At 43.0% G+C, this 25,450-nt stretch overlaps 1 protein-coding gene across 50 annotated transcripts in view; it reads left to right on the forward strand.

The window, feature by feature from the left end:
- EPB41L3 (erythrocyte membrane protein band 4.1 like 3) overlaps positions 1–25,450 on the forward strand; it is a 191,296-nt gene that overhangs the window by 157,636 nt on the left and 8,210 nt on the right. For 17 of the 50 annotated variants that reach the window (XM_084964220.1, XM_084964228.1, XM_084964233.1 and 14 more), the window contains exons 10-14: positions 1,207–1,304; positions 2,002–2,177; positions 5,695–5,915; positions 15,217–15,270; positions 18,516–18,707. In XM_084964220.1, coding sequence (XP_084820346.1) covers positions 1,207–1,304; positions 2,002–2,177; positions 5,695–5,915; positions 15,217–15,270; positions 18,516–18,707 — 741 coding nt within the window. Of the gene's footprint in view, positions 1–1,206; positions 1,305–2,001; positions 2,178–5,694; positions 5,916–9,989; positions 10,554–15,216; positions 15,271–17,757; positions 17,794–18,515; positions 18,708–25,450 lie in introns of all 50 variants that reach the window. The other 33 variants (XM_084964237.1, XM_084964251.1, XM_084964229.1 and 30 more) reach the window with 7 other exon arrangements.

Below are 25,450 nucleotides of genomic sequence, written 5' to 3' on the forward strand. Positions count from 1 at the left end.
GCCATATTGTAAATGGGACTTGAGCATCCACAGGGATCCTGGAACCAATCCCCTTCCGTTATTGAAGGACAACTGTTTATAATATCGAGAGATGTTAGCCTTTAACATGAAAATCCATATTAGAACACACAGATAAAATCATCAATATCTGACACCAGGTCATCAAAAACCTAGGACATATACATATTTCCAGACCTGATACAAGGAGAAAAGGTCATTCTGAGAATGCTGTAGACTATAAACATGCTATTCATTTCTTTGTGTTCTGGTTGAAGTCATGACGTCATAGAGAAACCATGAAAATAAGCCCTAAAAATCAGACCCAGGAGTTTCCATTGTGCCTTAGCAGATTTAAGACCCAGCATTGTCTCTGTGAGGATACAGGTTTCAATTCGTGGTCCTGCTCCATGGGTTAAGGATCCAGCGTGGCCGCAAGCTGTGGCATAGGTCCCAGATGTGGCTTGGATCTAGCGTTGCTGTGGCTGTGGTGTAGGCCTACAGCTGCAGCTCCAATTCTACCCCCAGCCTGGGAACTTCCATTTGCCATGTGTGTGGCTAAAAAAAAAAAGAAGTCAGATCAGAACAAATTGATCTCCAGAAGAAATACAAATAACCTTTTTTTTTTGCATTTACTTTTCATAAGATTCGTCCTTATACATGAAATATTTACTGCATGTATAATGTGGTTACATTACCTGCAGCATTTTAAGAAAATAGATATCAAGAGGTTTTCTTTAATGAATGAATTAAATGAATTAAATGAATTTTTTTTTTTTTTTTTTTTTGTCTTTTTGGTATTTCTTTGGGCCGCTCCCACGGCATATGGAGGTTCCCAGGCTAGGGGTCGAATCGGAGCTGTAGCCACTGGCCTACACCAGAGCCACAGCAACACGGGATCCAAGCCGCGTCTGCAACCTACACCACAGCTCAGAGCAACGCCGGATCGTTAACCCACTGAGCAAGGGCAGGGACCGAACCCGCAACCTCATGGTTCCTAGTCGGATTCGTTAACCACTGCGCCATGACGGGAACTCCAATTAAATGAATTTTTAAATGAATGTAGGTATCTAGCATGAAATCTGCATATAGCACTTGATTTAGGGGGTAAAGAAAAAATTGTGAGTGGTATTTTGATTTTTTTGTATTTGCTTTTATTTGCAATTCTAAAGGTCGCTCTATTCTTCAATATTTTTTTCTTTAATTTAGTTTGAACAATTCGAAAGCACCATTGGGTTTAAGCTGCCAAACCATCGCGCTGCCAAGCGTTTATGGAAAGTGTGTGTAGAACACCATACATTTTTCAGGTAGGTAGAGATCATTTGGGTTTTTCCCTGAGGAGGAATTAGAAAAATCGGAATCTCTCAAGAAAAAAAAGACTTAGAAAGAAAACTAGAAACGAGATCCTTTCTATTCCTTCAAGTCCGTTGCCACCAGATTTCCGGATAAATCCTAAAAGAACTGCTGGCTAAATGTGGAGGATTTGCCTTAATTTGTCTTACATGTATTTCCCTCCCCTCCCCTTTCTTATCTTTAGCGGCTTTCCATTATTTTTGTAGGATGTCCGCTCCAGATGTCCAGTCCATTGCCTCCTATTCGACTAATTTCTCAATACCCTCAACTCCTTTACTCACAGGCAATACTGAGGCCATCAGATTTGTGTCTCCAAAAAACGACAAGAAATTACCACTGTTCTTCACACCAGCACCATTGCTCATTGCTCTGAGCTTATGGAGCTGTATATGCTCCAGTTACATAGGAGAAAGTTCACCTAGTCCAGTTTAACTCCTGTTTTTGCTTTTGCTTGTAGCCTGTCTACAGCATCCCAGGTTGATATGCACTGTGTGAATTGATTTTTTTTCTTCTAAAATCAGATCCATTGACTGGCATCTTGGGTGTTAAACCTGTAGGACACTGAGCACTCTGCCTTTCAGAACAAAAAGTTACAACCCTTAGTATTTGGCTTAGTAGTCTTTTCTGATGTTTTTCCTCTGCTCTCTCTAGACTGTTGTTACCTGAAGCACCTCCAAAGAAATTCCTCACCTTGGGTTCCAAGTTTCGTTATAGTGGCAGAACGCAAGCCCAGACCAGAAGAGCCAGTGCCTTGATAGATCGTCCAGCCCCTTACTTTGAGCGCTCATCCAGCAAACGCTACACTATGTCTCGCAGCTTGGATGGAGGTAGGTACCACGCATGAAGACCTCTAGCAGGTGCCCCATAGTGTGAGCCCCTCACGAGCCTCTGGTGGACATGGGCCATCTCGGATGATAGGAAGTGAGAAGCCCTTGTGGGTCTATGGCTGAATGACAGGTTTTACCCCCCTCCCTCAAAGAAAAGGTGCCTGTGAGAATCTAATGTCTGTTACTGGTAGCTTTATATAAAATCGTGTAAAAGAATGGTCCTTGGAGAATGGGCTTAGCTTTCATAAGCTTGCACCCTGCATTTGGCAAGAGACACCTTCATTCTGAATAGAGGCATCGCATACTTAGGAGTTATGTGGTTCTCTTGCCAGCATATCTTACGTGATCCTCAGGTTTGTTTTAGACAATTGGTTTCCGAAAGAAAATGGAGTTAAAATTACGTGTTCCTAAAATATTTTATGAATAAAATGCTACTTTTATTGGCCAGTGAATGATAGCTGATAGGAAGGATGCCATTCCAATGACAGAGCAAAGAACTCTTAAGTGAATGCCTCCTGGTTGGTGTTAATTACTGCAGCAGATGGACATTTGCTGTGTAAATGTTCTCCACCGTGAAGTCAGCGGTCTTGAGTACGACAGGGAGAGAATCACTGAATCGCTTACATAACCTTTTTGAGACATAAGAATGAGTTTTTAGCAGGTTTCTGTTCCGTCTGGCAGTTTTCTCTTGCTGTCCACAGTTACATGCAGATGTGCTTTCTGCTGCAAAACAGGCAGTTGTAGGAAATTGGAACCTCTGTATCCATGGATGTGGAACCCATGATACGGAGAGCTGACTCTATTCACTGTACTTCCTACACCGTTTTGCATTGGACGTGAGCATCTGCAGATTTGGGTTATCTGCTGGGTCCGGGAACCATTCCCCGCAGGTACCAAGAGACAACTGTGATCTTAACTAACTAACTTAGGACCCTGTCTTCTGATCCAGAGCAGTGATGAGATGTTTTGTAGGAGACCTGTCCTGTGCACACAGAAACAGAAGTTTCTAGCATGTGTTTATGATTCAATAATAAAAACATAAATAAAAATAAATAAGTGCCTGGGGCCCACCTTCCTCCTGACCTCCTCCTCCACCTGCTCCTTCCCTTTCTCTAAACTCTATGCGGTTGGTGGGGCAGCTATTCCCTGAATCCCCTGATTTAAAAGACGGTATTGTCCTGGTGGATACTTTATCAACCATTTATAGAGGCTGTCAAAAGTTGTGTGATTAGTGCTATATTATTATTATCAATTAATGAAGTGGAAAGAAAACTCACCTGGTGTAGATAAATTCACACCAACATCCCAGACCCTCTGTCTGTACCTCGGTGGGTAAATGATTTACAGTCTCTGGGTCTCGACTTCAGTCATCACCTGTCAAACAGGATCAGGACCACCTCTCACAAGGTTGTTGCAAAGAGCATATAAGACTCTGGTGAAAACGCTCTTGTTACAGATGAAAGGTGAAATGTTGCAGATGGAGGTGAAAGCACCCTTGTTACAGACATAATTATAATGATCTCCATATATTGATGATTATCCTTTAGGCTTCTGTGAGCTGGCCTGGAAAGTCAAGTACCATTCTCTATCTTCTCTAAGTTTCTCATATTTAGAATATCGAACTGAGAGCCAAACTTTGGGGAAAACTGTTGATTAGGACTGTATTGAGTCTTCTGAATTAATGTTGACACTGTGCTCCGGCATTGTCTCATCTGCTCTTCTTTGTCCTTCAAAGAGTTTCTGTAAACTAGGCGTGTCTCCTGTAAGTCAGTGTTAGAGGAACTTGTGCAGAATCACACCTTTTTTCCCTGAATGTCATCCACTTTGTTCAGTGATGTGAACCCAAGGGGGCACATTGCTTGTGAATGTTGTTTTCCTCGTGACCTTCTGTGTGCTAATGATTGCTGAGAAGACAGAAGACAGTCGTGAACTCAGTGTACTAATACCGTGCTGTCTCTCCCTGCCCGAAAGTGATGTTCGTACGTGCCATCTCTCCCGTTGGGGTCCTGCCCGTTTTCATATGTTTTCTGTGCTGCCGCGCTGGGGCCATGGCTGCATGTGGAAATAGGAACTGCTTTGGGCAAGGTGGAATCGTCTATAAAGCAGCCTAACTGGCCTTTTAGGAAACTGTGTCTCATATGAGCTTTGCCATCAGTGGGAAGAGATGTAAAATATCTTAGTGAAGGCATGTTAGTAAAATGGTTTCCTAGTAAAAGGATTTCAGAATTGTTTTCTTACATTTATGTTGAAAACTTCTGAAGATCTACAAGCAGATTGTATTTTTCCTGCGACTAGCTGCTCCGTATATGAAAAGCAGCCTTTCTAAATTTCACTAAATTTCATGGTACCTAAAAGGATGAGTACCAAACTTCAAAAATTTAGCTGAAGTAAGCATCTGTTTCACTAAGACATTTTATCTGGGACAAAAGGCTGGGCAATCTACCTCGTGTTTGCCTGCTTTGTATTTGCATGAATTTCATTACTATGTCTGTCTTGTTTTCCCAAAATACTAGAGATGAATGAATGTATGCATGTTGTGGCAGTCTTTTTAAGGTGCAGTAGGTATTAAAACACTTCTGCACTTGGCACTGAACACACTTGCCACCTGAATTCTATGCTCTCTGCCAAGATGGTTACTCTTTATAATTACTTATATAATTACTTTTATATGGTAGGACTGGTGGACTTTTCAACCACTAGTAATAGTAATAGCAGTAGTAGCAGTGACAGTAATAATAAAATCATCTCAGTGGTCCTTAATGAGGGGCACTTCCAAAGACTTGTTTAAAGTCAAGTGCACATTGGGAGTTCCCGTCGTGGCGCAGTGGTTAACGAATCCAACTAGGAACCATGAGGTTTCGGGTTCGGTCCCTGGCCTTGCTCAGTGGGTTTAGGATCTGGCATTGCTGTGAGCTGTGGTGTAGGTTGCAGACACGGCTCGGATCCCGCGTTGCTGTGGCTCTGGCATAGGCCGGTGGCTACAGCTCCAATTCGACCCCTAGCCTGGGAACCTCCATATGCCGCGGGAGCGGCCCAAAGAAATAGCAAAAAAAAAAAAAAAGAAAAAAGTCAAGTGCACTGGTGCACTGGAGCAGTTGTCTGTCCACTGAAAGTGCTGTTAGTTGTGGGACTTGCCCCTAAATGTCTGATGCTGGTGCCCTGCTGCTGGTCATGCTGTGAGCTAACAGACTCAGGGCAGCCCAATGCCCCACACCGCCACCCCGTGGTCCCGCGCACATCCACCCTCACACATCCTCACCAGAAAGCCTGAGAGTGGCTGGAAATTAGTGCAGTGGCTTCAAGAAATGAGCATTGAAATCATGTTTAAACGCCATTATCAGTAGCGTGGACAAGCCCAAGGTATTGCTCAGATGAACGTATCTGCAGTGCTGACCTGTCTTTTGACCTGGTATTTTGTGGGGGTATTTGTTTCTATGATGGGACCGTTGGTGGTGGTTATCTGTCTTCTGACTTAACTATGTTTGGACTTTATTTCTTCAATTGTATTTGCCTTTAGCATCAGTGAATGAAAACCATGAAATGTACATGAAGGATTCTGTGTCCGCTGCAGAGGTTGGTACGGGCCAGTACGCCACAACAAAGGGCATCTCTCAGACCAACTTGATCACCACTGTGACTCCAGAGAAAAAGGCCGAGGAGGAGCGGGACGAGGAGGAGGAGAGACGGAAAAAGGCCGAGGAAGCCACACCTGTCGCCACCGTACGGCACGAGGGAAAGGTACATCTCCCCGTGGCTCCTAGAGCTCGTATAGACCTTAAACAACTTCTGAGTTACACTGAGGCTGGGACCTGGGAACATGCACCTAAAACAGGCGAATTCATAGCTCAGCGCTGGTCACATTCATATTGTCAGTTTTTAAATTATTCTTTCCTGTGTCAGTGTTTATCCTCTAAAAGATCCCTCTTTAACTCTTTGAAAATTTTTTATTGAACAACTTATGTGCTGTGTAAGACTTTCAACAGCTGTCCTGTCTTATTAATAGCTTAAAAATACGTTGGATGGTATATTACACTTTTCGGTTTGGGCGCACATTCCAGAACCATCACTGAAGTTGTTTTCTTTGTTTCTGGCCCCAGGCTCCTACCCAAGGACTATGTATTTGTCCAGATAGGCAGTAATTGCTTTGCCATTCTTCTGACCACAAGTAACTAGGTGACCGCAGCCTGTGTTTTTATACACTGTTTTCTTAGCCTTATGATTAGAGCAGCAAGTGGATATGCTTTGGAAAAGGGATATTAAAGCTGAAGGTTGCAAGGGAAGATGGAGAGTGACCTTAGCAGCAATTTTCCAGGGTGTTTGATTCCTTGAACTTGATCATTTCATTTCATCCAAAACTCAATTTATTTTTAAATATTATATTTATTTCTGGAGAGCCACCTCTCTAAAGCAGCTTTCCAGGAAAATAAAAGTTAAGACCTATGTAGACTAACCTACCTCTGACTGGGGCTTTTGTACCTAGCAGAGCAGGTCCCTGAAAGTCAGACACATGGGGAGGTTTATATATAATAACAATGGAAAATCAAAAGTGGGTCTGGCCATGTACAGGGCACAGTGAAAGGAAATAGCAGAATAAAAACGCTGTGCAACCTACAGGTTGTGCTAGAACAGGTAGACTTGATTCAAAGGGGCACTTTGTGTGTGTGTGTCTTTTTTCCATTTCCTGGGCCGCTCCTGGGGCATATGGAGGTTCCCAGGCTAGGGGTCTAATTGGAGCTGTAGCCACCGGCCTATGCCAGAGCCACAGCAACGTGGGATCCGAGCTGCGTCTGCAACCTACACCACAGTGCACCGCAACACCGGATCCTTAACCCACTGAGCAAGGCCAGGGATCGAACCCACAACGTCATGGTTCCTAGTTGGATTCGTTAACCACTGAGCCATGACGGGAACTCCGAAAGGCACTTTCGCACATGCACTCTTCAAAGACAGACTCGGAGGTAAAGCATCAGCTGGAGGTCTACAGAAAAAGGCTCCTTTTGACAAGAATTTAACAGTGACCTCTAAATGGGGAGATTGGCGAACATGTCATCATTCTGTTAATGTTAGACTCTCCCCATGACCCAGTCCACCGTCCTTTTTCAGGCTAAGATTATTTATTTGCCAAACACAACAGTGAAAACAGGATAAGGGATGATGGCAAGGCTGTTTGGATCCCTTTTGCCTTAAAAGGTGCTCTCTTCTGAACTTTGTCTTTAAGCTCCCCCTTTTCAGTGAAGTCAAGGTGGATTTTTTTTTTTTTTGTCTTTTTAGGGCCACCCCCATGGCATATGGAGGTTCCCGAGCTAGGGGTCTAATCAGAGCTGTAGCCACAGGCCTACGCCAGAGCCACAGCAATTCCGAATCCGAGCCACATCTGCAACCTACACCACAGCTCACGGCAGCACCAGATCCTTAACCCACTGAGTGAAGGCAGGGATCGAACCCGCAACCTCATGGATGCCAGTTGGGTTCGCTAACTGCTGAGCCATGATGGAAGCTCCAAGGTGACTTTTAATTGGGACCTGAGAAGAAGATGGTAGACTTGAAAAGTGTGGCCCATGGTTTCTGGAAGTCGCCCTGCCAGCTCTCCCTTCTCAGGGATCTGAAACTATGATTAAGTGACCCATAAAAGTTAACAGCTTGTCATTCACTCTAAAAACAGTCCAGTCCCACTTTATTTTATTTTTAAAGATCAGCAATGTGTGTACATGAGCTATAGCCCTCCCCAGCGTCCCCGTGTGCCGCCTATGCCAGGGGGAGCATAGCAAGGACCGTGGTTCTCAGAAGCCAGCCAGCACCATGACCCAGATGCCGTCTGAGAGTCAGTGGTGGAAGCTTCAGGCTGAAGGAGGTGGATGCCTGCCCTCATCTCCCCCAGTACAGAGCTGTCTTTTAAAAGTCACTTTAGGAGTTCCTGTCATGGCCCAGAGGGTTAAGAACCCAATATAGTGTTTGTGAGGTTGCAGGATGGATCCCTGGCCTCGCTCCGTGGGTTAAGATCTGGTGTTGCCACAAGCTGTGGTGTAGGTCACAGATGTGGCTTGGACCCGGCATTGCTGTGGCTGTAGCGTAGGCTGGCAGCCATAGCTCCGATTTAACCACTAGCCTGGAAACTTCCATATGCTGCAGGTGCAGCCCTAAAAAGAAAAACAGAAAAAAGAAATAAAAATCACTTTAATCAGCAGCATAGAAAAGTTAAGCCATAATTACATTCCTCTCCATCATCAAAAAGTAACCAAGAGGGCACTCATTTTGTAGCCAAAGTAAAGATGTCTTATTACTGAAAATAGTTCTTAAGCGTCTGGTCCCTAGATTCCCCTGAGAGGGGGTGTGTTTGTTTTCCTGCCAGTGGTCACCCCAAGTGACGGGCAGCCTCCTGCGGACAGAAGGTGGCTTGTACCTTGTACTTACCCGCAGTTCAAGGAGACTTGTGCAGAGTCCTATTTAAGACACAACCTTTAACGTCAAATGTATTAGGAAAAGACACACTCAACTAATACCAAAAAAGAGTCACTTCTAAATTGTCATAGATCCATGATATAACTTTATTTGTGCATTTTCTTACCCTCTGTCTCTTGATTTACCAAGTCAGGATTGGATAACAACCACAAAGCAGGCCGGGTAATGTCTTTGCTGTCCAGTCACCAGGCAGAAACATGCACTTGCACGCATGCACGCGCACACACACACACACATACACACACACACAGCAGAAGTCCCGTCTTCTTGGGCTCCGAGAGCCCTCGTCTTGAGCTCTGGGCTGTGGCAACCTCTGCTGGGCCCAGCTTCTGTCTGGTGTTTGCTTGCTGCTTCTTCGCCCCTGACCCTCAGCCCCTCAGCAGCCCTCCACCACCTGCAGAGAAAACTGCTCCCCGGGAGCCGGCGGGGCCAGGGAGGGTGTGAAGAGCCTCATTTGCTTTGCAGAGTCCAGCGCTCTGATCCCCAGAGGCACTTCTGTGGGGACGCCTGCCTAGATTGTTCTCTTAAAGACTCAAACCAGGCGTGATAAGCATATAGCTTGTCTGCTGAGAAAACCCAGAAGGCTGGGAAATTGTCTTTTTCTGTTGTTTATGGACCACAAATAATACAAAGTAAATGGCTATAAACTGTATCGTAGGAAAGCATGTTCTTTTTTGCTAGCTCAGTTGAAGCTACTTAGTTACTAAGCTCCGTGTACATCACGGGTCAAGGTGGCTCAGTTCTTCTTGGAGAGTTAAGGATCCTCCTGGTGTTGATTGTGGGATTCCTTCATCTCGCTGCTTATCAGGTAGGAATGGGGCCAGAAACTCCCATGATTTGGAAATGCAGCTCTTTTGGCTATAACTGACAAGCCAAGGAGAGGGTGCTGCAGATTTTGCTTTAACTAATCAAAATTTGGGTTCATTGTCATTTTAATCCAACGGAACTCTAATAACCGATCTGTTAACTGGATCAGATCAAGAGAAGTTATTGAAAGTCTTGGTTTTACATTTTCAGGGAGTTATGTTTGCTCTCAGCACCCTAAAAATTTCTAGTGTTGTTTGTCTAAAAATGTTTGGATCCTGTGAAACATGTAGACTTTGGGATTTCCCACAAATAGCTTCTTTTTTTAAAGGCTATGTTTGGCATTCTAGTGGGAAAACGATGGCCCTTAGAGCGGCAGGGCATTGCAGCTTGAGTACTTTAAAATTCATGAACGGTCCTAGTGCTGAAATTCTTGTTTTACGATTTTGTGTTGGTACCCGTAAGAAAATTAACTAATTGCAGTTTTCTTTTTGTCCTTTTGCACCTCTGTTTGCTGTTTCCTGTCTCTCTCTGTCTCTCTCGCATCAGTCACCCGGGCTTGGCACTGACTCATGTTCCCTGTCCCCCCCATCAGCCCACCGTGCCCCTGCATCTCCCACAGAGCTGCGCAGGAGGTGTAAGGAGAAGGAGCGCCCCCCGCCGGGTGCCGAGCCGTCCAGAGATCCCGGGCACCTGTGTGGGGAGCCCACCTCGGACTCTGACGGCCAAGGGAAGCCGCGCCTCAGGGACCAAGATGTAGCTTTTAGCTACAAGCAGCAGGCGGGCAGGGGGGCCACGCTGTTTTCCTTCTCCTTGCAGCTCCCTGCGTCCTTCCCTTCTCTTCTGGATGATGATGGCTACCTGTCCTTCCCCAGCCTGTCCGAGACCAGCCTGCTCCCCCAGAGCCTTCAGCACTACCTGCCCATCCGTTCGCCCTCCCTCGTGCCCTGCTTCCTCTTCATCTTCTTCTTCCTGCTCTCTGCCTCCTTCTCAGTGCCCTATGCCCTCACTCTCTCCTTCCCTCTGGCTCTGTGCCTCTGCTACCTGGAGCCCAAGGCGGCCTCCTTGAGTGCCTCACTAGACAATGACCCGAGTGACAGTTCAGAGGAAGAGGTGTGTACCTCGGCATAGAACACACGTCCCTGTCGTGTTCGGGGCTTCGGTCCGAAACAGTGTCAGAGGCTGCTGCGATAGTGGTCCTACTTTCAGAGCCTCATTTATTGTCTGTGCCAATCTGTGGAGAGGTTTTGTGTGTGGGGAGTGCAACCCGGCCCCGGGGTAGGCACAACACCATGTGGACGGGGCAGGCTGAGCCCGCCCGCAGCCGCGCTGCCACCCACAAGTCAATCGCAAATAAACCCTTTAGCGATGCACAAACTCAGGGTTGAGTTAAAGGCTCTGTCCGGTCACCGTAAGGAAATTACATAGATGACACATACAGAAATTTCAGCTAGATTAATGGTGAGTTACCAAAATGTATTCTGATGTCATGATACACAGGTGCCAGGTAAAGGATGCTACAGGTGCGGGGGGCGGGGGGGTTGGGTGCATTAGCATCCCCCGAGGGGCTTTTCCAGCTTGTAAATACCTCCTTCCTCTCCCTGGAGAGTCTGAAATGCCTCCACTGCTCTTTGATCATCATTGCCAGACTGTCATGGTCACTCCCAGAGGAGAGTCTGATCCCATGGTCAGAAAGGAGGTTTGAGCCGTTTAAAATGCCCAGTGACATCAATCATTGGCAGGGCCAGATAGAGGACCAGAAAGAATGGTAGTCGAAAACAGCAGTTTCCGAGGATAATTGGGGACTTGTTTTAGGTTTATACACTGTATAAATCTAAAGGGGCTGAAATTTTAGCAGTACAAGCAATGCTGAGGCATATATTGGGTTGCGGCGATTTTTTCCAATGCTAGCCTGAGCCCCCAAATCCATACTGATTTGGGACAGACTGGTGACGCTGGGGAAGTTGGGCGGGCATCTGGCTCTTGGCCAGGCTAGTGCTCAGGGAGGGGAGGACTTGAGCCTTCAGCCTCCATCCACAAAGGCTCGCCACCCGCCATTCCCTCCCGCACCCAAGCATCAGGCGAGGTGACATTGTAGCTGGTAGTTTTTCTCTTAATTGCTCCCCTTTCCCACCACTCCATTGCCGTGTGAATAGCCCTGCAGTTCCCCTTTGTACAGCCTTCAATAGACTGCAGGGAAAAGCACAGGAGCTGCCAGCAGGCCCCCGGCTCCTCCAGCAATTCTGTTCCCACAAAGCAAGGGTGTTTGTGGCAGGAGACAAACCCCACACACCTAGCGTTAAAAAAGAAAACCACACAGTCAAAGCAACACTAAAAAAAGGAAGGAAGGTCTATTCATTTCTCCTCTCAGCTAGAAATGCTCATTCGAGCTGTGCCTCTGAGTATGGAGCATTGTGAGGGGTGCGTCTATATTTAGCGGTATTGTGACCATTTCTTTGCAGCGGAAGGAAAAAAAATGGGAATGGTCTCAGATGTTTTAAAGAAAAGGTGAGGCTTTTCAATTTGCTATTGCCCAAGAGCCGTTTTCATGGTTCTTAAATCCTATATAACTTAGCTCCAAATCTATCTATCTATCTATAAAGCTATTTTCATACATGGAGAACATTTTAAGAGAAAACCACTCTAAATCCTAGGCTTGAATAGCATGATTTCTCCATAGTGGCAGCATTATCAAATCATGTCCAACTAGAACCGACAACCGTTAAGAACACAGTCTTAGCTCCAAAGACTGTTGATATAATATTAGCTGATTTCCAACCTGGGCATCTGTTTTCCCTTTAGTCATCAAGCTAAAGAAGGGGAAACAATTGCCATTCTCTGTTTTTCTGAATTTTGAATAACCAAACTTTTATGTAGCAAACCACACAGATCTTGTGCCTAATCCAGGGTGTACATCTTGTTGTAATCAGTGCATGAAAATTAATGTTCAACTTGGGCATGTCTGCATTACATCAGCAAAACAAATCACAGCAGTTTCTCCCCGGAAGCTAGTGGCCTCGTGACTGAAGCTTCCCACTTGTAACCTTCCTTGTCGCTGCGAACCACTGAGACTGTGAACCAGCCTTGGCCGCCACAGCCTTCCTCGCTCTCCTGGCCAGCCTCAGTCACCCCGACAGCGCTCCTGACACATGACTTTGCATTTGGCCATCTGTTCAATGTCGTCTCTTAACCCCAAGTGTTAAGAGCGGTGCACTCGGGTTCAAGCTGAGCTGGAGAACGCCTATGTAGGCCATTCAGTTTAAAAAAAAAAAATTCGTTCTTTGTTGGCCTGGCCTATTTTATTCCCTAGACCTCAAACACTTTGGCAGCTCAACTGGGTGACTTCCTAACACACAGTTCAGCTCTGTCACTTTCATTTTGCAAAACCACCAATGACTCTGAGTCTTTTTAAATATTTTATTATCACTGCTTACATTCGTCACGTGTGCTAGTAGCTTAATTAATCCCAGCCCCTGTCAAGAGGGAAACTGGGTGTAGAGAGGTGTAATCATTTCAAACTACAGAGCTGTTGGCCATTTTTTTCTTTCGTACTTCAGAATGTTGGTCAAATACATAGGAAGGGGCAGAATACCAAATCACCAACATCTTATCAAGAGACATGAGATGAACTTACCTCACCAAAGGTGTATGTCAGTTTGTGAAGAATTTGTTGATAATCCCCCCAAAAGGGAGACGGATTAAATCTGGAGGAAAAGATGGATCACCTGATTGAACGTTTTAAATTGTGTAAACACATTTTACTGTAGTCCACAATTTTGCAGTTTTGCCTAGTCATGGTGTATTACCCAAATAGCAGTAACTGTAAAAGCTACTCCGTTCTGCCTTTATTATGTCACTTATTAACTGTTTCTTGGTTGGACCCTATGTTCATTGAATGACTGACTGACTAGGTGTTCCATAGGAATTTGAGGGAATTTAGATGTGACCTAAGCTGCTATTCGTGTGTAGCTAGGAAAAGTAACAGGAAATACACTGCTCTCAATATTGACGATTATCATAGGCATTTTTAGCTCCGTATCTGTCATGTCCTATATAAACACTTACTGTCCATTACCTGATGCAGTGAGGGCTGTTATTTCCCCCCATGTTACAAGAAGGCATTAGTACTAAAATATGAAACCTGCCCCGTGTGCCACTGAGTTCAAAAGCAAGGATTTGAGCTGACGTCAGTCTGACATAAGACCCTCGGTCTTAACCATCACAGTAATTCTAGTGCCCAGAAGCCCGGAAAGCTCCTGAAACAAATTCTAAAGCCACAGGGGAAATCATCTTGGTAGGAAGGGAAATACTTTCGAGAACATTTGAAAGCTTTGACACAGCTAGTTAGCCCCCCTGAGCACAAGTCATTCCTCGTTGTCCTTGAAGCCTAAGATCTGCTCGAGTTCTTCCACACCCTTGAACAAGAGCCCGCCTCTCTCTAGCTAATTCAGACCGGCCTTTCCCCATACTGTCGGTTGGTGGAGCCATGCAATTGCCCCAGCAGTGATCAGCTCACAAGAAAATGAATAGCCATCCTCAGGTGTTGCCAAGGTGGCTGGGTCATGACAGCGAGCGACGTGCCAAGAAATCAGCCTCGCCAGAGTCATGCCGACATAACAAACACTGTCCCAACCACCACCCCCGCCCCTTTAATCATCCTTATTCTCTGGAGTGAGGAATCATTTTAGGAGACAGATTCACAACAACCGAGAGCCCCCGGTTTTGATTTTTATCTTCAATTATTAATGACACAGCTTTGCTGGAGAGAATTTTAGTAATGAGTAGTCGATGGTTATAGAGAGAGAGTCAATTAATATCATCTAGGGCATTTAGATATCCCAATTTCAATGGCTACAGCTCTGCTTTCCTCCAGAAGAAAAAAAAAAAAGTTTTGTTTTAAATCAGAAAGCCGTATAAAGCAGATTAAAAATCAGTCCTGAAATCACTATTGTAATTCTCCCTTGAAAACCTAGGCTCTGTCAAATGCTGTGCTTTGTTTTATTTGTTTCCAAGTAGATGTCTCTCGCCCTCTCTCTCTCTCTCTCTCCTTGTTTATTATTATTATTATTTGCTTCATTTGAATGTTTACTTTGGAATGAAATATTTACTTATATACTTTTATAAACCTCTTTATATTGAAGGGGGCAAGATAACATGTAGTCTTAAAAATGTCCAGTTAGCAGTGCTACTTGAAAATAGAGTTGGTTTTCATATATAAAACGTATGCCTGTGAGCCACTGGCATGTGCTTTTTATAATAAAAGGTAATGCAGACAGCCTGATGCTTTAGATGGATGTAAATTACCAAAATGGTATAAATGAGGGGCTGAAAGTCCAGTGACTGTTATAGTAGCTTTTTACTTAAATTGACATTTTAATTTTCCTTTCAAACGTGACCTATTACTAGAAGTTTTAAAATATGTTTAAGTATCTGTTTTATTTCCATCAAAGATTTCTAGAAGCTCTTGCTCAGGGTTTTAGCTGGAAGGGGGGAAAGACTGACATGGCAGCAGATGGGTCAGCGTGGCTAGCGCGATCCCTGCCCTTGGCGCCAGCCCTGTGCCTCTGGTCTTCCTCTGAGTGGCTCTGCTGATGGAACCCAGCTCTGGCCTTCCTTTGGCTTTTGTTTGAACCTGCATTCTTGTGGGAAGGTAGTGTGACACAGATCACAGGAAAAGGGCATGAACCGTTGGACCCGGCCATGCCTGCTCTGACCTGATGGTTTGTTTTCTATTCCTGCCTTCCCCCTGGAACCTGATCACCTCCGTGATGGATAGACGGACAGCGAGCGCACAGACACGGCCGCCGATGGTGAGACCACCGCCACGGAGGTTGGTACCCTACCTGAGGGCTAGTGGCCTAAGGAAATGCTCCATGGGGATGCTCTGCATTTAGGAACTTTGCATCCTAGCTCTCAGAGTGGAGCAAGATTCTAACTTTAACACTAAGAATGAAATATATTCTACTGCCTGGACCACTGGTTCTCAAACCCTGGCCTGATAGTCATCTGGAGGGTCCTATCCTCCCATCTCTCATTCAGAGGAAGGGCTGGGGTAGGACTTGAGAATTTGCATTTCTAACAAGTCCCAGGTGACACTGACTCTGTCAGTTTGAGGGTCACATTTTAAGAACCCTTGGTTAAATGCATAATATTCATATATTTAAAATATGTATTTCCTGGAGTTCTCATCGAACCTGAGTAGAATCCATGAGGATGCAGGTTCGATCCCTGGCCTTGCTCAATGGGTTAAGGATCTGGTGTTGCCATGAGGTGTGGTATAGGTCACAGACCCGGCAAGGATCCTGCGTTGCTGTGGCTGTGGTGTAGGCCAGCAGCTGCATCTCCGATTTGACTGCTGGCCTGGGAACCTGCATATGCCCTGGGTGCAGCCCTAGAAAGACAAAAATAAATAAATAAATAAATAGATAAATAAGGTATTCCTTTATCCCAAATGAGAGGCTGTTTATGTATAATAGCCATGGGGGGGGTCACAATTAATTAGCATATTGATTGGATACAGATACATTTTAAAATGGCAAATGGTCAAAATATTGTTACCATTATAATCGCAAATGGTCAAAATATTGTTACCATTATAACATGTCTCTCACCTCACTTTTTGTAGGCTGGATGTAGTCTAGGTCACGCAAAAGAAATGAATTCTCCAAGGAAGATAAAACTAGCAAATTACTGTCATTAGTACTTTATTGAAGAAAAGAAAATCATCATGTTGAATAGTGACAGGAGAGGCATTATTATTATTTGTCCTTAACTCTATAGGGTACATTAAATATGTGTGTGGCTTATGTTGTTTTTCAAATCTTCTCTACCAGTAACTAATTAAAATTGCTCTAAACTCACTGTTTATCTGTGGTAAGAGTAGTCAGGGTATTCATTTCCTAAAGTGCTAACAGAATGTATTTTTTATGTTGTGGTAGTATTTACATTAGGTTGTTTTTTTACATTATCCAATCATAATAATATTTTCCAGTTGGGTATTTAGGAAGAACTAAGAATGTTATAAGTACTATCTGTATATCACTTAATTGAAAATACTGCAAAACACAGTTTGTTTCATCGTTTGGAAAGGCCAGAGTTCAATTCAAAGCTTGAAAAACATTTTTTTAACTTAAAGATAATACTGTAAAACTATTATCCAAGTTCTTTTAAGCAATGGCATGTAAATTAATTACAAAGTAATCATTTTCTCCGCCAAATATAATAATCCCATCTTAACATTGTAAGAATTTGTTACATGTAGCCACTGGTGCACTTAGTAAACTTTATAGCACACTTCCCAATGTGTGCTATAAATGAAAAATACTTTAATAATAACACTAGTTTAAATTTCTCTGGCAGTTTTAAAATTTGTTATATAATGTTTGAAGCATGCAAATGAAGACGTGTAACATGGGTAGATTATGAAGCTTAAAAATAAGATGAAGGGCTATGAACCCACCACCACTAGAGAATCAGCATGCAGCCAGCTTGGTTAGAATCAGCTGTGTGCCCTCCAATGCTTTGTATAAACACTTCCCTTCTCTTCTTTTGGAAGCCAGTGTAACGGTGGGGAAGGTGGGGTGTGCGGGTTAGACAGTCTGATCCACATGGAGACCCAGAAAGACTAACTTATTTGCTGGAGGCCACCTGCTTCTCACCCTTAATTTCTCTCTGGACTTCCTCTTGTGTTGGTGATAGTTTAATTTTTTTAAATTTCCTAACATAACCCCATAGCAGCCCTCTCCTCTCCCAAATTTGTTTTTAAGTATGTGGATTCAGGAAGTTCAAGGTTCCAGAAAGTTGTTTAATGTGGGAGCCTCTGTGTCAAGTTCTTGGGGCCTCGCTTCTCTGGTGTACGAATTGAGAATTAACTGAGAATTAATTAATAATAACTACTTTCAAAGGATTATGGCGAGGATCATGCACGCCAAGGGAGCTCTCATCACTGGGTATTCATAGCCATTCTTGTGAATTTTAATTTTGATGGGGCTCCCCACACTTCCTGAACCATTGGCTAGTGTCCATTAAGGACAGCCCTTCAGACCCTAGCAGTCACCTCCCAAGCATGTGTATACACTCATCCTGCTTAAAGAGCCAAAGACCCACTGAGCAAGGCATCTATTTTTACTCTGTCTTCCTATTAAGCTTCATAATTTGTGTGTGAGAATGTTGTGGTTTGCATCTAAGAAAGAAATGGCTTCTAACAGAAGAGCAAAATAGTGCCCCCGTTTAGATGGCTTGTATCAACCCATTCTTCCATCTTAGAGTCAATTGCATGGTTAAGACTTTATTTCCCACTCTTTCCTGATGCTGGCAGTCGGACCAGGAGGAAGATGCAGAGCTCAAGGCCCAGGTAGAAAATGACAGATCAAACAAAAGCAAAAACCAGCGTGTGATAAGTCACTGTCCGTCTACGGTGTTCGAATTTTCCAGCATGCTCCGTGGCGGTGACCGTGTGTTGGTGCAGTGTGGAGGATGGCACTTGTTCCTGTGACTATCAATGCCCCTTACCTTGCCTTTCTTCTCCACTTTTTTCAGAATAGTCTGATTAAGCGCATAAAGGGTGAAAATGTGTATGTCAAACATAGTAATCTTATGTTAGAGGTTGGTATTGGTACATACAGTGCATGCTTGTGTGTGGGTTTTCTCTGAGTGACCTCCCCGTGCGCCCGTAGCTCCATGATGCATGAACTGTGTGTTCTCACCTGTCAATTAGTGCCGTTGACGTCTCAGTTTCCTCTGATTCCTTCCTCTCTCCTAGATAAAGATCCCCTTTCCTGTGTGTGTATTTATTTTAATTCTCTGGTTGGTTACATGTGAATTACACTCTTCACGGTTTACCTTTGAAACTTTTGATTTTTATGCTTGCGTGAACCAGATTTTGTTTTCCCTCCTCTTTCCTTGGAAATATCACATTTTCACCAAAGTGTTTGTGATAGTGCCATGAGCCCTGATCAGACTTCTTTTATTTTGACTACTAATGGAGTATGACCTTGCTTTTAAAAAGAGAGAAGGCGCAAAGAGGAAAACACATGTGAAACTCTGACTGTCGGATTCTTTATGTTCTGAACATAGGAGCTAGATAAAACGCAAGATGACCTGATGAAACATCAGACCAATATTAGTGAGCTGAAAAGAACCTTTTTAGAAACCTCCACAGACACTGCCGTCACGAACGAATGGGAAAAGAGGCTTTCCACCTCCCCCGTGCGACTCGCCGCCAGGCCAGAGGAGGCGCCCATGATCGAGCCACTTGTACCGGAAGAGGTCGGTATCCAGCCCGAGGGTTGTTTGCACTTGTCTTCTGTTCCCCTGGCTTGCTCCTCTCCAGAGAAGGCAGCTGGGGAAAGAATTTGGCAGGCTTCCTAGTAGAGAATCCCCCACCCCCACCCCCACCCCCACCCCGGGTCTGTGTATAACCAGTAAAATGATTGGGTGGCTGGGGAATGAGTTGTCACTCCCACGGGTCCCTTGGGGAACAAGGGAACTTGTGCAGATGTGCTTGTTCTAACCGGAAACCTCGACCTCACAGCTGGGAGACAGTGACGTCCTATATTAATTAACTAAACTTTTTCTGAATATCCTTCTGCTGAAGAAATGCCCAGAAAACTCATGAATGTTTCTCATCAGTTGCAAGATGAGACCTGTGGAGGTTGTCTAAATGTTTGACTAGATGGTGTTCTGAAGTTGATAACGGTTCTGGACATGTTTTACTCTGGGAAGAGTACACCAGGCTTTTACTGGTATAATCAGTCTTTGATCAGATTTATATTTATCATTGATATATATACGTTTATTTTAACTGATTTATATATATATATATATATATATATATATATATAAACATGCTATATTTTGATTCATAATCAGTTTTCATTTGACTTTTAATAGGGAAAGTGAAGGCCAGAAGGTCTTTTTGACTCAGAGTCGTCCATGTAGGAACGCTCTCTTTAAATGTGCAGCCAGAGACTAGGGTTCAGCTGAGGTTACTTCAGGGATCCCATCGTGTGGGCCCTGCAATGCCAGGTGCTAATCTGGTGACTATTACACATCATCTTGCTTTATCTTTCAAGAGAGCTATTTTTTTTAACGGCATCTCTCTAGCATCGTATTGATTAACTTCTTTCTTACCAAGATTCCTTTTTGTGAGATACTTGTCCGGCAAGCGGAGACAGAACATTAGAAAATTAAAACTTGGGCCTTTATGGGAGAAAAATCCTCTAAGCACTAGTCTGTATTCGATGCTGAAGTCCTGGCTGTGAAAGGAATACACTTACACTCATTTTGATCATTTTCTAAACTTGCCTTGAGTGCTGTTTATCTAAAGTGACCACAATCACCATGTGCTTGACTGTTTCAATTGCCGCTTTTAAAAAAGTATATCTCCATGTGAATTACTTTGACAGGGGACTTTTTTTATGCAGAATAAATGAAAAGTCCTGTGACCAAAGTATACCAGTTTCATTCAGATGGTTTGAGTTTCAAGACACAAAAATGTCAGATTTTCCAGATTGGTTTAGATAGTATAGTTCCTGCATTAAGAAGACTGCCGCTTATTAGTTATGGTCAGATAAGTTTTATTATAACTGATCAAGTTTGATTTACCCTTTTTCTACTAGGGTGGGAAATAAGAAAGAACACAGTGGCTCTGAAGGTGGCAGTTTAAGTTTCAAAAACAAAATGAATGGCCACTAAAAAAGCCAAGCCTCCCCCCTCCCCTCACTGTCACTGGGGGCAAGCGATGTAGAGGCCACTTTGAATGGAAGTTTAGGTAGTTGCTTGGAGAAGTTAAACAGTGGTGATAATAAACAAGGGTTGTTAAAGCACAGGCCATTCGACTAGTAGAAAAAAAAGTTTTTTTCACTTATTAAATCCTCTAATTCTTCGAGAATAACATTGATGAGCCCAAAAAAACATTGATAACTTGAAGAAGCGATGATTTGAATATAGTGAACTTGCCCTGGATATGAATGCCCTTTAACTTTGGTGCAGAGAAACTGCAATAGACTCAAGAAAGGAGGTTTGTTTGGGGCGGGGGGGGTTGTTTGGTTTTGTTTTTAAAGGATCAAGGGATAGAGGAAAAACGTCTTCTGGCAGAAGAGCAGAGCAGTTTGGTTATTTAGACTGGGGACCAGCGGCTGGCTTAGTGCTGCTTTCAAGTGTCTGCTAAGCGGTTATTCAGAGGCTGGACCTCAGGGCTCTACTGCCACCGGGAAAGAAAACTGGAGGAAGGCTTGCTGACGGAAAGAACTTCTTAAAAACAAAGCTGTTTAATCCTGGATCTCAGAGGAGCTTGGAAAAAAGCAGCTCTAAGGAGGTTCAATTCCCCAAAGCAAGAGAGGCCCCTTTGGGCAGCCAAGGCTGTGCACACTTCCCTGGCTTTGTGGCTCCCATCCAGCCCTCTCCAGGGCCCTGGGGACAACCCCCAGAGCAACCCAGCAAGTTCCTAGGCTCAAAATTCTTGTTCCTTACTCTGTTAAAACCATGGCTTTTGTCATTGGTTGTATGAAAAGCACAAAAGGTAATTTTCTCCTCCTAGCCAGCTAGGCAGGCACAAGGCATGTTTTTTTTAAAAACAAAATATTTTCATTTTAGAGGGGAGGTATTTTTTCTAAGTAAATTATTAATTTGATCTTATCCTTTAATATGTTCCACTTAAAATTAATTAAACAGTTCTAAACAGTCAGTAATTGGCCAGGTTAGAAAGAGGTCCAGTTATTTCTAAAAGAAGATGTATAGTTTAATTTTTGAAGTGACATCTCAATGAAAATAATATTATTTGTGTCAGAAAGGTGAAAAAAACTTTAATTCACTGATCCCCTAAGCTTAGTTGGATTTTTTTTTTTTTTTGGCAATCTCAGTGATACAATGTTGTTTTGGAAAAAAAAAAAGATGTTAACAAACTGATTTTTAATGTGACCATCTTTTTTCTTGATTTTTATCTATGACGGTCAAATCCTAAGTAAATCTCTTTCTATAAAATGCTACCAATTTATGAATAATTAGAGGGAAATTAGGAGTTAAAACTATAAAGAGCTAGTAATGGTGATTATATGCTAAGGATATTATACATTTTTACTATAAATTGGGAATTTTATTGCCAGTGCTTTCAAGTTTCAGATATTTGAGTTGGTAGCAGACAAGTAGTATTGATGCTTCAAAGAAGCAGATGATAGCAAATCCTCGTTAACTTTGGAAAATACACAAAGCCATGTACAGGGCCCACCAGACATAGGATGGATGGATGGGATATGAAGGGTTTCAGTTGCATCTGTCCACAGCTGCTTCCCATGGCAGCCTTTTGCGACATTGGCCTCATCCCTATTTGGGGTATAGTCCTTCATGGTTACTTGAATCCTGTAGGTTTTCAGGTCCGCAGTGTAGTATTTGTTAGCACTTAACGCAGTGACAGGATTGTCCCCTTTTTTAGGGTGACTGGGCATTTTACTGGTATGTAAGCTTAGCACAGTCAGTCCTCCCTGGTCATGGATTCTATATTGCACAAACTCGCCTACTCAACCAAAATTTCCTCTGACCCTAAAAATCAGTGTTAACAGCGCATTCATAATAATTCGCATTGAGGTGCAGAGTGGTTAAAAAAAAAAAAAAAAACAGAAACGAGTTGTTCAAGGCACACGTTCCCGGATAAGGTTGAACAGGCAACACGTTTCAGGTCTCCTGCTGTAAACAGGTGTCCTTTTCACAGCCTGTTTAGTGCCACGTTTTTGCTTTTCCGTGTTCTTGCCAATGATTTTACTGTTTAAAATGACCCCCAGGCATAGTGCTGACATACTGTTTAGTGTTCCCATGTACAAGAAGGCTCTGATGTGCCTCATAGGGATCGTTGTGTGCTGGATAAGCTTTGTTCAAGAATAAGTCACAGGGTGGTACTTCTGACTGTGAGTTTGATGTTAACGAATCAATGATCTATATTAAATAAGGAATCTTTAAACAGAAACACATACAAAACAAAGTTGTGCAGTGATCAGTTGATGAAAATTTCATGACCAGAGACTCCCTGGAACCCGACCCCGTCTTTCCTCTAGGTGTCCTGGTTCAGTACTCACTAACTCAGTATTCACTTATTTAGTATTCGCTCATTCAGTGTTCCCAGTGACATTTACGTAACTGTCATGAATAAGTAGAATCACCTCTCTTTATGCATTTGTCTGCTTTCTTGCCCAGCTTTACTTCTGCCGTGCAGGTCTTGGATAGGCCTTAAATTGGGCAAAAATCCATTTACCATGGATCATCTATTCATGGATGGTGCGAATTATGACCAATCTCTGAATCTGACTTCTGTGACTTTCCATTAAGACCTTGGGGCACAACTCAAGGTGCATATTAAAATCCCCTGTAAGAAATGTTTAAAGTACGGATGCCTGGGTCCTACATTAGAGTCTGATTTAATTAGCTGGGGGTGTCCTCCATGCATTACTGTTATGTAAAAGCTCTCTACATAATTCTAATGCTCAGCTCAGTTGGAGAACCCCTGGCCCAGGCAGCAGAAATGAAAGCCACAGCTCTGTAGAAACCCTTAATCATCTGAACAAGTAACACCTCTGATAATTTGGCCTGCCACTGTAGAGCCTTGTGTCCCAGTTGTGACACAGACTTGCATGTCTAAGTAGCTGCATTAGGGGTCAGGGTGTACCTGACTCTGTTCTGGTACATGTGCATGTTTCGATTATCAGCTTTTCTTTGTCGGTACCTCTTCACTTCACTTTAGCCAAACTCACGGGTTAGGGGTTGAACATATATAGGATTTAATGTTAACGTCTATTCCCTATGTTCCCCTCTTCTGTTATTGGACATACACAGTTCTGGATGCAGACAGTGTTGACATTTTTAATTACAGACACAGATGTTTTTAAAGTTCATTAATGTCAGATAACAGGACAAGCTGAAAAACCACTGTTTTCCTGCTGGGTTTTTTTTTTCTTTTTTTTTTTCAAGTCTTCATCTTAGGAAAACTATTTAGCTCAATGATTATAATTAGAAGCCTAGCAGTGGTATTCTGAGAAGTACCTATAATTTTGACCTTTCCTTCCTGTTTCTTATTTCTGTTTGAAAAAGAGGCTATAATTGAAAGTTTAAAAAAATAAATCCACATCTAATGATTCTTCATGATACATTCTGTCGCTTCCAATATCTTTCTCCAGAATGGGGCAGGACAGGGATTTTTTTTTTTTCCTTTGAAATCTCTTATTTGTTCCTATTTAAAAAGGACCATATGAGAATGATGTCTTCAAAATCTGTCAGCTCGTCCTTCAAGAGATTATTCCAGATGCTCCCCTATAGCCTCTTGGAGACAAAGGATTAAATACAGTTACTCTTAGCTTTGTAGACATACATAGGAATTTAAGCAACTCATAAAATTATATTGCTTAGCAAAAGGACTTATTTTTCAAGTCCCATCCATGTAGAAATTTTGAACTTTGTAAATTTTTTTAGATTACTCTTTTCAAGATGTCCTTTCTCTCACTATTCTGTGGAGTTATATGCTGTGCACAGAGATAGACTCAGTAGCTAATGCATTGCTACTTGAATTCTGCCAATTTAATACTGAAGAAAGGAGTTAAAAACAAGATAAAAGGGGAAAAAAGCTCTAAATGACATGTTTAAGGTTTTTCTTAATTTTATATGTCAAAAACAAGTATGACTTGAAATAATTAATTCTTCACCAAGATAGTTTGAAGTTGACTTTTCAGAATTATTCACCATGTTATAAAAGCTGAAATAAAGCTATATAACCTTGCGTATGTTTTATGTTTATTTGTGGAATAAAGGAATCAATTGAGGCATGGGAGTTCCCATGTGGTGCAGTGGGTTAAAGATTCAGCATTGTCGCTGCAGCAGTTCAAATCACTGCTGTGGTGCAGGTTCCACCCCTGGCCCGGGAACTTCCATGTGCTGTGGGCGTGGCCAAAGAAAAAATCAATCTAGGCATAAAGTGATTTTTCAAATTAGTAGCTAATGCAGTGACCCGTGTGTCTGTCCTTTCACTGTATCCTCACTCCGCTGGGGACTCTGTGACTCTGATCAAGAATTTTTCAGAAATGGAAGTGAGGATTTGTTCCTAATTTTTTTTAAGTTTTACTTTTTTTTTTTTGCTTTTTAGGGCCTTACCCACAGCATGTGGAAGTTCCCAGGCTAGGGATTGAATCAGATCGGAACTACAGCTGCTGGCTTACACCACAGCCACAGCACCGCAGGATCTGAGCCACATCTGTGACTTACACCACAGCTCACAGGAACACCGGATCCTTAACCCACTGAGCAATGCCAGGGATTGAACCCACATCCTCATGGATATTAGTTGGGTTTGTTACCACTGAGCCACAGTGGGAACTCTCTAACATTTCCATTGTCATAGTCACTTTGACAGTGTTGCAGGCAACGGACATATAGACACTGTTCAAGTGCCAAGAAGCATTTATACCACGCTTGCATGTTCTGTGTTTGTAGAAATGAAAAATGTTTGAAACCTAAAAATACCAGCAGTTCAGTAAATAACCTGTTACTCTTTGGAAATAATTGTTAATCACTGAGATGGTTTCAGACCATTTTCCAGATGAATAAACACAATTTACTTCTTCAGAAAAAAAAAAAAAAATGACTATTATATGTAGAGCACAGTAAAAGAACGCTCTTCCTAACTTACCTTTCTGGAAACTGTCTGCTTCCTCTTCTCCAACCCAACCCCTTTATTCAAACAGACCAAAGAAGAAAGAGAGATTTCTGAAAAAGTTATCTATTTGCAGCAAGGAAGCTCACCAGTTTTTGAGTCTCAGGTAAAAAACAAAAATAAAGGAATTTTCCAGAAGGGAATTGCTCTTCAGATTTCAGTGTCACTAAAAAGTCTGTAGTGTTTCCTTTCCTTTTAAAATTTACCTTGTTTGCCACTAAGGTAAGTATTATCATTTTTGCATAGATTCTGGGGAGGGAAATTTCTTACTATTGTAGTTATCCGTTAGCCATCATTTCTTTGCGGCTTTTGCGCCCAGGTG

Source organism: Sus scrofa, chromosome 6, assembly GCF_054392235.1.
Source record: "Sus scrofa isolate SSC_HxYL_T2T_F1_AM1 chromosome 6, Sscrofa_HxYL_maternal_Yorkshire_Landrace_v2.0, whole genome shotgun sequence".
NCBI lineage: Eukaryota > Metazoa > Chordata > Mammalia > Artiodactyla > Suidae > Sus > Sus scrofa.